General features: G+C 46.1%; 4 protein-coding genes across 4 annotated transcripts in view; all 4 read left to right on the top strand.

Annotated features, from left to right (window-relative positions):
• Positions 1-505: 505 nt before the first annotated feature.
• On the top strand, positions 506-1,994 carry LOC133501991 (salivary glue protein Sgs-3-like). The gene is made up of 2 exons (XM_061822221.1): positions 506-1,181; positions 1,918-1,994. Exons 1-2 carry the CDS (start codon positions 506-508, stop codon positions 1,992-1,994), a joined length of 753 nt encoding a protein of 250 aa, XP_061678205.1.
• A 493-nt stretch (positions 1,995-2,487) lies between these two features.
• On the top strand, positions 2,488-5,645 carry LOC133501990 (mucin-2-like). Its single transcript, XM_061822220.1, has 3 exons — positions 2,488-3,334; positions 3,426-4,880; positions 5,521-5,645. The coding sequence occupies exons 1-3, from the start codon at positions 2,488-2,490 to the stop codon at positions 5,643-5,645; spliced, it is 2,427 nt and encodes an 808-aa protein (XP_061678204.1).
• A 3,289-nt stretch (positions 5,646-8,934) lies between these two features.
• On the top strand, positions 8,935-10,774 carry LOC133501989 (mucin-2-like). Its single transcript, XM_061822219.1, has one exon. The coding sequence runs from the start codon at positions 9,014-9,016 to the stop codon at positions 10,772-10,774; it is 1,761 nt and encodes a 586-aa protein (XP_061678203.1). The 5' UTR covers positions 8,935-9,013.
• A 319-nt stretch (positions 10,775-11,093) lies between these two features.
• muc5fl (mucin 5f-like) overlaps positions 11,094-13,339 on the top strand; it is an 11,891-nt gene continuing 9,645 nt past the window's right edge. Inside the window, exon 1 of the mRNA XM_061823076.1 lies at positions 11,094-13,315. Within this exon, the coding sequence (XP_061679060.1) occupies positions 11,230-13,315 (2,086 nt within the window). The 5' untranslated portion in view covers positions 11,094-11,229. The remainder of the gene's footprint in view (positions 13,316-13,339) is intronic.

Here is a 13,339-nt window from a genome sequence, read left to right as displayed (position 1 = left end):
GAATGTGCTACTATGCAATTTGTATTAATAAAACTGTAATATTTGGAAATGAAACCTGCTCCACTACAACAGCCAGTCCTGTAACAACACCTGTAACTGGACCAGTTACTACGACTGAGGGGCCAACCACCACCTACACAACAGTCCCCCGTCAAACAACTTCCACGACCACCAAAGTACCACAATAACAAGATCAACTACTCTATCAACATTACCTCTCACCACAACAGAAAAGCAAACTACAATCATAAAATCTACACCTCTGACAGAAACTACCAGTCGAGAGCCAACCACAACGAGATCAACAACTAAAACACCAACAGCACACCCGACGACAACTGAGGGAGGAACTACTAACACAAAATCTACAACAAGCCTTCCTCCTATTTCAACAACAATTGAGGGACCTGTAACTGGAACTACAGAAAGCCCACCAACTGCCCCTGTTTTTACAAAATCTACAACCACCACAGTAGGACGCACCACAAAATCTGAAGGTTCAACAATGGCAACAACATTAACAACCATAACAGACAGACCAACTTCGACGAGTATAGGTCCAACGACGACAACAAAAGCACCAACTGAAGCTCCAACTACAACAAAACAATCTACAACCGCCCCAGCAGGACTCACCACTACAACTGAAAGTCCAACAACAACAAAATCCACAACCATGCCTGCTGGACCCTCCACCACAACGGAAGGTCGGACAACTTCAACTAAACTAACAACCAGACCCACAGAAAAAACGACAACGGGTGAAGGTCGAACAACAACAACTAAAATAACAACCACACCCACAGAAACGACCACAACAGGTGAAGGTCGAACAACACCAAAATCTACAACTACACAACCAAGATCCACCACCACAACTGAAGGTTCAAAAATAACAACAACAACCAAATCAACAACTGCGCCGTTAGGAACAACGACCACGACTGAAGGGCCAACAACAACAGAATCAACAACAACACCGTATGGAGCATCCACCACAACCAAAGGTGCAACAACAACTAAATCAACATCCACACCCACAGGTTCCACCACCACATCTGAAGGTCCAACAACTACTAAATCTACAACCATGCCTGCAGGACCCACCACCACAACCGAAGGTCCAACGACTACAACTAAATCTAAAACCACACCCACAGGAATCACGACTACCAGTGAAGGTCCATCAACAACAAAATCTACGACAAAACCATCAGGACTGACCACCACAACCGAAGGTCCAACGACCACAACGAAATATACAACCACACCCACAGGAATCACTACTACCAGTGAAGGTCCATCAACAAAAAAATCTACGACAAAACCATCAGGACTGACCACCACAACCGAAGGTCTAACGACCACAACGAAATATACAACCACACCCACAGGAATCACTACAACCAGTGAAGGTCCAACTACAACAACAAAATCCACGACAAAACCATCAGGACTGACCACCACAACCGAAGGTCCAATGACCACAACGAAATCTACAACCACACCCACGGGAATCACGACTGCCAGTGAAGGTCCAACTACAACAAAATCTACGACAAAACCATCAGGACCCACCGCCACAACTGAAGGTCCAACGACCACAACTAAATCTACAACCACACCCACAGGAATCACTACTACCAGTGAAGGTCCAACAACAACAAAATCTACAACAACACCATCAGGACAGTCCACCACAACAGAAGGTCGAACAACTACAACTAAATCAACACCCACAGGTTCCACCACCACATCTGAAAGTCCAACAACTACTAAATCTACAACCATGCCTGCAGGACCCACCACCACAACTGAAGTCCAACGACCACAACTAAATCTAAAAACCACACCCACAGGAACCATATCTACAAGTGAAGGTCCAACAACAACAAAATCTACGACAAAAACCATCAGGACTGACCACCACAACGAAGGTCAAACGCCACAAACTAAATCTACAATCAACCCACAGGAATCACTACAACCAGTGAAGGTCCAACTACAACAACAAAATCCACGACAAAACCATCAGGACTGACCACCACAACCGAAGGTCCAACGACCACAACGAAGTCTACAACCACACCCACAGGAATCCCTCCTACCAGTGAAGGTCCAACTTCAACAAAATCTACAACAACGCCATCAGGACAGTCCACCACAACTGAAGGTCCAACGACCACAACTAAATCTACAACCACACCCACAGAAATCACTACTACCAGTGAAGGTCCAACAACAACAAAATCTACGACAAAACCATCAGGACTGACCACTACAACCGAAGGTCCAACGACCACAACGAAATCTACAACCACACCCACAGGAATCACTACTACCAGTGAAGGTCCAACTACTACAAAATCTACAACAACAACATCAGGACAGTCCACCACAACAGAAGGTCCAACAACTACAACTAAATCAACACCCACAGGTTCCACCACCACATCTGAAGGTCCAACAACTACTAAATCTACAACCATGCCTGCAGGACCCACCACCACAACTGAAGGTCCAACGCCTACAACTAAATCTAAAACCACACCCACAGGAACCATATCGACAAGTGAAGGTCCAACAACAACAAAATCTACGACAAAACCATCAGGACTGACCACCACAACCGAAGGTCCAATGACCACAACTAAATCTACAACCACACCCACAGGAATCACGACTACCAGTGAAGGTCCATCAACAACAAAATCTACGACAAAACCATCAGGACTGACCACCACAACCGAAGGTCCAACGACCACAACGAAATATACAACCACACCCACAGGAATCACTACTACCAGTGAAGGTCCAACTACAACAAAATCTACAACAACACCATCAGGACAGTCCACCACAACAGAAGGTCCAACAACTACAACTAAATCAACACCCACAGGTTCCACCACCACATCTGAAGGTCCAACAACTACTAAATCTACAACCATGCCTGCAGGACCCACCACCACAACTGAAGGTCCGACAACCACAACTAAATCTACAACCACAACCACGGGAATCACGACTGCCAGTGAAGGTCCAACAACAACAAAATCTACGACAAAACCATCAGGAATGACCACCACAACCGAAGGTCCAATGACCACAACTAAATCTACAACCACACCCACAGAAATCACTACTACCAGTGAAGGTCCAACTACAACAACAAAATCCACGACAAAACCATCAGGACTGACCACCACAACCGAAGGTCCAATGACCACAACGAAATCTACAACCACACCCACAGGAATCACTCCTACCAGTGAAGGTCCAACTTCAACAAAATCTACAACAACGCCACCAGGACAGTCCACCACAACGGAAGGTCCAACAACTACAACTAAATCCACACCCACAGGTTCCACCACCACATCTGAAGGTCCAACAACTACTAAAATCTACAACCATGCCTGCAGGACCCACCACCACAACTGAAGGTCCAATGACCACAACTAAATCAACAACCACACCCACGGGAATCACGACTGCCAGTGAAGGTCCAACAACAACAAAATCTACGACAAAGCCATCAGGACTGACCACCACAACCGAAGGTCCAACAACCGCAACGAAATCTACAACCACACCCACAGGAATCACTACTACCAGTGAAGGTCCAACTTCAACAAAATCTACAACAACACCATCAGGACAGTCCACCACAACGGAAGGTCCAACAACTACAACTAAATCAACACCCACAGGTTCCACCACCACATCTGAAGGTCCAACAACTACTAAATCGACAACCATGCCTGCAGGACCCACCACCACAACTGAAGGTCCGACAACCACAACTAAATCTACAACCACACCCACGGGCATCACGACTGCCAGTGAAGGTCCAACTTCAACAAAATCTACAACAACGCCATCAGGACAGTCCACCACAATGGAAGGTCCAACAACTACAACTAAATCAATACCAACAGGATCCACCACCACATCTGAAGGTCCAACAACTACTAAATCTACAACCATGCCTGCAGGACCCACCACCACAACTGAAGGTCCGACAACCACAACTAAATCTACAACCACAACCACGGGAATCACGACTGCCAGTGAAGGTCCAACAACAACAAAATCTACGACAAAACCATCAGGAATGACCACCACAACCGAAGGTCCAACGACCACAACGAAATATACAACCACACCCACAGGAATCACTACTACCAGTGAAGGTCCAACTACAACAACAAAATCCACGACAAAACCATCAGGACTGACCACCACAACCGAAGGTCCAACGACCACAACGAAATCTACAACCACACCCACAGGAATCACTACTACCAGTGAAGGTCCAACTACAACAAAATCTACAACAACACCATCAGGACAGTCCACCACATCTGAAGGTCCAACAACTACTAAATCTACAACCATGCCTGCAGGACCCACCACCACAACTCAAGGTCCAACGACCACAACTAAATCTACAACCACACCCACAGAAATCACTACTACCAATGAAGGTCCAAAAACAACAAAATCTACGACAAAACCATCAGGACTGACCACCACAACCGAAGGTCCAACAACTACAACTAAATCAACACCCACAGGTTCCACCACCACATCTGAAGGTCCAACAACTACGAAATCTACAACCATGCCTGCAGGACCCACCACCACAACTGAAGGTCCAACGCCTACAACCACACCCACAGGAACCATATCGACAAGTGAAGGTCCAACAACAACAAAATCTACGACAAAACCATCAGGACTGACCACCACAACCGAAGGTCCAACGACCACAACTAAATCTACAACCACACCCACAGGAATCACTACTACCAGTGAAGGTCCAACAACACCAAAATCTACGACAAAACCATCAGGACTGACCACCACAACCGAAGGTCCAACGACCACAACGAAATATACAACCACACCCACAGGAATCACTACTACCAGTGAAGGTCCAACTACAACAACAAAATCCACGACAAAACCATCAGGACTGACCACCACAACCGAAGGTCCAACGACCACAACGAAATATACAACCACACCAACAGGAATCACTACTACCAGTGAAGGTCCAACTACAACAAAATCTACAACAACACCATCAGGACAGTCCACCACAACAGAAGAGCCAACAACTACAACTAAATCAACACCCACAGGTTCCACCACCACATCTGAAGGTCCAACAACTACTAAATCTACAACCATGCCTGCAGGACCCACCACCACAACTGAAGGTCCAACGACCACAACTAAATCTAAAACCACACCCACAGGAACCATATCTACAAGTGAAGGTCCAACAACAACAAAATCTACGACAAAACCATCAGGACTGACCACCACAACCGAAGGTCCAACGACCACAACTAAATCTACAATCACACCCACAGGAATCACTACTACCAGTGAAGGTCCAACTACAACAACAAAATCCACGACAAAACCATCAGGACTGACCACCACAACCGAAGGTCCAACGACCACAACGAAATATACAACCACACCCACAGGAATCACTACTACCAGTGAAGGTCCAACTACAACAACAAAATCCACGACAAAACCATCAGGAGGACCACCACCACAACCGAAGGTCCAACGACCACAACGAAATATACAACCACACCAACAGGAATCACTACTACCAGTGAAGGTCCAACTACAACAAAATCTACAAACAACGCCATCAGGACAGTCCACCACAATGGAAGGTCCAACAACTACAACTAAATCAATACCAACAGGATCCACCACCACATCTGAAGGTCCAACAACTACTAAATCTACAACCATGCCTGCAGGACCCACCACCCAACTGAAGGTCCGACAACCACAACTAAATCTACAACCACAACCACGGGAATCACGACTGCCAGGAGGAAGGCCAACAACAAAACAAAATCTACGACAAAACCATCAGGAACCAGGACAACCACCACACCGAAGGTCCAACGACCACAACGAAATATACAACCACACCCACAGGAATCACTACTACCAGTGAAGGTCCAACTACAACAACAAAATCCACGAAAACCAAAACCCATCAGGACTACCACACAACCGAAGGTCCAACGACCACAACGAAATCTACAACCAACACCAAGGAAGGAATCACTACTACCAGTGAAGGTCCAACTACAACAAAATCTACAACAACACCATCAGGACAGTCCACCACATCTGAAGGTCCAACAACTACTAAATCTACAACCATGCCTGCAGGACCCACCACCACAACTCAAGGTCCAACGACCACAACTAAATCTACAACCACACCCACAGAAATCACTACTACCAATGAAAGGTCCAAAAACAAACAAAACTACGACAAAACCATCAGGACTGACCACCACAACCGAAGGTCCAACGACCACAACTAAATCTACAATCACACCCACAGGAATCACTACAACCAGTAAAAGTCCAACTATAACAACAAAATCCACGACAAAACCATCAGGACTGACCACCACAACAGAAGGTCCAACGACCACAACTAAATCTACAACCACACCCACAGAAATCACTACTACCAGTGAAGGTCCAACAACAACAAAATCTACGACAAAACCATCAGGACTGACCACCACAACCGAAGGTCCAACGACCACAACGAAATCTACAACCACACCCACAGGAATCACTACTACCAGTGAAGGTCCAACTTCAACAAAATCTACAACAACACCATCAGGACAGTCCACCACAACGGAAGGTCCAACAACTACAACTAAATCAACACCCACAGGTTCCACCACCACATCTGAAGGTCCAATAACTACTAAATCTACAACCATACCTGCAGGACCCACCACCACGACTGAAGGTCCGACAACCACAACTAAATCTACAACCACACCCACGGGCATCACGACTGCCAGTGAAGGTCCAACTTCAACAAAATCTACAACAACACCATCAGGACACTCCACCACAACGGAAGGTCCAACAACTACAACTAAATCAATACCAACAGGATCCACCACCACATCTGAAGGTCCAACAACTACTAAATCTACAACCATGCCTGCAGGACCCACCACCACAACTGAAGGTCCGACAACCACAACTAAATCTACAACCACAACCACGGGAATCACGACTGCCAGTGAAGGTCCAACAACAAAATCTACGACAAAACCATCAGGACTGACCACCACCGCCGAAGGTCCAACGACCACAACTAAATCTAAAACCACACCCACAGAAATCACGACTACCAGTGAAGGTCCACCTACAACAACAAAATCCACGACAAAACCATCAGGACTGACCACCACAACCGAAGGTCCAACGACCACAACGAAATCTACAACCACACCCACAGGAATCACGACTACCAGTGAAGGTCCAACAACAACAAAATCTACGACAAAACCATCAGGACTGACCACCACAACCGAAGGTCCAACGACCACAACGAAATTTTCAACCACACCCACAGGAATCACTACTACCAGTGAAGGTCCAACTACAACAAAATCTACAACAACACCATTAGGACAGTCCACCACAACAGAAGGTCCAACAACTACAACTAAATCAACACCCACAGGTTCCACCACCACATCTGAAGGTCCAACAACTACTAAATCTACAACCATGCCTGCAGGACCCACTACCACAACTGAAGGTCCAACGACTACAACTAAATCTAAAACCACACCCACAGGAACCATATCGACAAGTGAAGGTCCAACAACAACAAAATCTACGACAAAACCATCAGGACTGACCACCACAACCGAAGGTCCAACGACCACAACTAAATCTACAACCACACCCACAGGAATCACTACAACCAGTGAAGGTCCAACTACAAGAACAAAATCCACGACAAAACCATCAGGACTGACCACCACAACCGAAGGTCCAATGACCACAACGAAAGCTACAACCACACCCACGGGAATCACGACTGCCAGTGAAGGTCCACCTACAACAACAAATCTACGACAAAACCATCAGGACCCACCACCACAACTGAAGGTCCAACGACCACAAACTAAATCTACAACCACACCCACAGGAATCACTACTACCAGTGAAGGTCCAACAACAACAAAATCTACGACAAAACCATCAGGACTGACACCACAACCGAAGGTCCAACGACCACAACGAAGTATTCAACCACACCCACAGGAATCACTACTACCAGTGAAGGTCAACTAAAAAACATCAAACCATCGACAAGAAGTCCATCCAAGACATATCCAAACTACAACACAACAGGCCACACCAACCAACCATCTAGGCCACACAAGCCTCACCTCACACACATCTACACGGCACCAACACAGTCATCCACACATCACAAACATCCATCCACCACCAACTCCACCACCCACCAGTGACTCACAACTAAAAAACAACACAACAACCCCCACCCCGGAAAGACAACCACCATAAAACCAAACACAACCACAGAAACAATAACCCCACCTCACAACGACTCCACCACAACGCTCCAACCCACCACAACTAATCCAAAACACGAAACAACCAACACCAACAACACACCACCTTCAGGATCACCCCCACACCTACAACAAAATTACAAACCACAAAACTGGACACAACAGTCCAGAACAACAACAACAAAAAAACTAAACCATCACACACAACTCACACACACGAACAACCACCACCAACAACAAAGAAACCACACCAACCAGGGAAACAATACCTCTACGAAGAAAAACATCCTACAACAACACCACCACAAGAAACACCACAACCAACACCGACTGACTAGATCAACCAAACAACAACAACACAAACCCATCAAAAACTACAACCAAGACTCACACAACACACAACAAAAGTGAAACTCAAATCTACAAAAACACCCACGGGCATCACGACTGCCAGTGAAGGTCCAACTTCAGCAAAATCTACAACAACACCATCAGGACACTCCACCACAACGGAAGGTCCAACAACTACAACTAAATCAATACCAACAGCATCCACCACCACATCTGAAGGTCCAACAACTACTAAATCTACAACCATGCCTGCAGGACCCACCACCACAACTGAAGGTCCGACAACCACAACTAAATCTACAACCACAACCACGGGAATCACGACTGCCAGTGAAGGTCCAACAACAAAATCTACGACAAAACCATCAGGACTGACCACCACCGCCGAAGGTCCAACGACCACAACTAAATCTAAAACCACACCCACAGAAATCACTACTACCAGTGAAGGTCCAACAACAACAAAATCTACGACAAAACCATCAGGACTGACCACCACAACCGAAGGTCCAACGACCACAACGAAATCTACAACCACACCCACAGGAATCACTACTACCAGTGAAGGTCCAACTGCAACAAAATCTACAACAACACCATCAGGACAGTCCACCACAACGGAAAGTCCAACAACTACAACTAAATCAACACCCACAGGTTCCACCACCACATCTGAAGGTCCAACAACTACTAAATCTACAACCATGCCTGCAGGACCCACCACCACAACAGAAGGTCCGACAACCACAACTAAATCTACAACCACACCCACGGGAATCACTCCTACCAGTGAAGGTCCAACAACAACAAAATCTACGACAAAACCATCAGGACTGACCACCACAACCGAAGGTCCAACGACCACAACGAAATCTACAACCACACCCACAGGAATCACTACTACCAGTGAAGGTCCAACTTCAACAAAATCTACAACAACGCCATCAGGACAGTCCACCACAACAGAAGGTCCAACAACTACAACTAAATCAACACCCACAGGTTCCACCACCACATCTGAAGGTCCAACAACTACTAAATCTACAACCATGCCTGCAGGACCCACCACCACAACTGAAGGTCCAATGCCTACAACTAAATCTAAAACCACACCCACAGGAACCATATCGACAAGTGAAGGTCCAACAACACCAAAATCTACGACAAAACCATCAGGACTGACCACCACAACCGAAGGTCCAACGACCACAACTAAATCTACAACCACACCTACAGGAATCACTACAACCAGTAAAAGTCCAACTATAACAACAAAATCCACGACAAAACCATCAGGACTGACCACCACAACCGAAGGTCCAATGACCACAACGAAATCTACAACCACACCCACGGGAATCACGACTGCCAGTGAAGGTCCAACTACAACAAAATCTACGACAAAACCATCAGGACTGACCACCACAACCGAAGGTCCAACGACTACAACGAAATATACAACCACACCCACAGGAATCACTACTACCAGTGAAGGTCCAACTACAACAACAAAATCCACGACAAAACCATCAGGACTGACCACCACAACAGAAGGTCCAACGACCACAACTAAATCTACAACCACACCCACAGAAATCACTACTACCAGTGAAGGTCCAACAACAACAAAATCTACGACAAAACCATCAGGACTGACCACCACAACCGAAGGTCCAACGACCACAACGAAATTTTCAACCACACCCACAGGAATCACTACTACCAGTGAAGGTCCAACTACAACAAAATCTACAACAACACAATTAGGACAGTCCACCACAACAGAAGGTCCAACAACTACAACTAAATCAACACCCACAGGTTCCACCACCACATCTGAAGGTCCAACAACTACTAAATCTACAACCATGCCTGCAGGACCCACCACCACAACTGAAGGTCCAACGACTACAACTAAATCTAAAACCACACCCACAGGAACCATATCGACAAGTGAAGGTCCAACAACAACAAAATCTACGACAAAAACAAAACATCAGGACTGACCACCACAACCGAAGGTCCAACGACCACAACTAAATCTAAAAACCACACCCACAGGAATCACTACAACCAGTGAAGGTCCAACTACAACAACAAAATCCACGACAAAACCATCAGGACTGACCACCACAACCGAAGGTCCAATGACCACAACGAAATCTACAACCACACCCACGGGAACCAATCACGACTGCCAGTGAAGGTCCAAACTACAACAAAATCTACGACAAAACCATCAGGACCCACCGCCACAACTGAAGGTCCAACGACCACAACTAAATCTACAACCACACCCACAGGAATCACTACTACCAGTGAAGGTCCAACTTCAACAAAATCTACAACAACGCCATCAGGACAGTCCACCACAACGGAAGGTCCAACAACTACAACTAAATCAACACCCACAGGTTCCACCACCACATCTGAAGGTCCAACAACTACTAAATCTACAACCATGCCTGCAGGACCCACCACCACAACTGAAGGTCCAACGACTACAACTAAATCTAAAACCACACCCACAGGAACCATATCGACAAGTGAAGGTCCAACAACAACAAAATCTACGACAAAACCATCAGGACTGACCACCACAACCGAAGGTCCAACGACCACAACTAAATCTACAACCACACCCACAGGAATCACTACAACCAGTGAAGGTCCAACTACAACAACAAAATCCACGACAAAACCATCAGGACTGACCACCACAACTGAAGGTCCAATGACCACAACAAAATCTACAACCACACCCACGGGAATCACGACTGCCAGTGAAGGTCCAACTACAACAAAATCTACGACAAAACCATCAGGACCCACCACCACAACTGAAGGTCCAACGACCACAACTAAATCTACAACCACACCCACAGGAATCACTCCTACCAGTGAAGGTCCAACAACAACAAAATCTACGACAAAACCATCAGGACTGACCACCACAACCGAAGGTCCAACGACCACAACGAAATATTCAACCACACCCACAGGAATCACTACTACCAGTGAAGGTCCAACTACAACAAAATCTACAACAACACCATCAGGACAGTCCACCACAACAGAAGGTCCAACGACCACAACGAAATATACAACCACACCCACAGGAATCACTACAACCAGTGAAGGTCCAACTTCAACAAAATATACAACAACGCCATCAGGACAGTCCACCACAACGGAAGGTCCAACAACTACAACTAAATCAACACCCACAGGTTCCACCACCACATCTGAAGGTCCGACAACTACTAAATCTACAACCATGCCTGCAGGACCCACCACCACAACTGAAGGTCCAACGACCACAACTAAATCTAAAACCACACCCACAGGAACGATATCTACAAGTGAAGGTCCAACAACAACAAAATCTACGACCAAGCCATCAGGACTGACCACAACAACTGAAGGTCCAACGACCACAACTAAATCTACAACCATACCCACAGGAATCACTACTACCAGTGAAAGTCCAACAACAACAAAATCTACGACAAAACCATCAGGACTGACCACCACAACCGAAGGTCCAACGACCACAACGAAATATTCAACCACAGCCACAGGAATCACTACTACCAGTGAAGGTCCAACTTCAACAAAATCTACAACAACACCATCAGGAGAGTCCACCACAACAGAAGGTCCAATAACTACAACTAAATCAACACCCACAGGTTCCACCACCACATCTGAAGGTCCAACAACTACTAAATCTACAACCATGCCTGCAGGACCCACCACCACAACTGAAGGTCCAACGACTACAACTAAATCTAAAACCACACCCACAGGAACCATATCTACAAGTGAAGGTCCAACAACAACAAAATCTACGACCAAACCATCAGGACTGACCACAACAACTGAAGGTCCAACGACCACAACTAAATCTACAACCACACCCACAGAAATCACTACTACCAGTGAAGGTCCAACAACAACAAAATCTACGACCAAACCATCAGGACTGACAACAACAACTGAAGGTCTAACGACCACAATTAAATCTCCAACCACACCCTCAAGAATCACTACTACCAGTGCAGGTCCAACATCCACAATTAAATCTACAACGACACCATCAGGACAGTCCACCACAACTGAAGGTCCAACAACTCCAACAAAATCAACACCAATAGGTTCCACCACCACATCTGAAGGTCAGACAGCACCTGAATCTACAACCATGCCACCAGGACCGACCACCACAGTTGAAGTTTTAACACCTACAACTTCATCAACAACCATACACATTGAATCCAGCACGACAACTGAAGGTCCAACAGCAAAATCTCCAACCCCTTCAATTGGTCCCACAACCACAACTGAAGGACCATCTACTCCAACTAAATCTACAACCACACTCGCAGGACCCACTACGACATTTAATAGTCCAACTACTACACCAAAAACAACTACATCAGAAGGACAAACCACGACCACAAGTAAAGGAACAACTACCATCAGTACTACCCCAGGCCACACTACACAATGCTTCTGTGTCATCAATGGCAACCACTACAGACCAGGTAAAGTAATTAATACGGCCAATA

This window comes from Syngnathoides biaculeatus, chromosome 6 (genome assembly GCF_019802595.1).
Source record: "Syngnathoides biaculeatus isolate LvHL_M chromosome 6, ASM1980259v1, whole genome shotgun sequence".
NCBI classification, from domain to species: Eukaryota; Metazoa; Chordata; class Actinopteri; order Syngnathiformes; family Syngnathidae; genus Syngnathoides; species Syngnathoides biaculeatus.
This window is presented reverse-complemented; position numbering and strand designations above follow the sequence as displayed.

What these genes read in the sequence shown, in the direction of transcription:
- LOC133501991 (XM_061822221.1), top strand. Translation starts at nt 506, where the DNA reads ATGGCAACAACATTAACAACCATAACAGACAGACCAACTTCGACGAGT. An exon ending in AATCACGACTACCAGTGAAG is followed by an intron (nt 1,182 to 1,917) that starts GTCCATCAACAA and finishes AAAAACCATCAG; the next exon opens with GACTGACCACCACAACGAAG.
- LOC133501989 (XM_061822219.1), top strand. Translation starts at nt 9,014, where the DNA reads ATGCCTGCAGGACCCACCACCACAACTGAAGGTCCGACAACCACAACT.
- LOC133501990 (XM_061822220.1), top strand. Translation starts at nt 2,488, where the DNA reads ATGCCTGCAGGACCCACCACCACAACTGAAGGTCCAACGCCTACAACT. An exon ending in ACAGTCCACCACAACGGAAG is followed by an intron (nt 3,335 to 3,425) that starts GTCCAACAACTA and finishes CCATGCCTGCAG; the next exon opens with GACCCACCACCACAACTGAA. An exon ending in ACTGACCACCACAACCGAAG is followed by an intron (nt 4,881 to 5,520) that starts GTCCAACGACCA and finishes CACTACTACCAG; the next exon opens with TGAAGGTCCAACTACAACAA.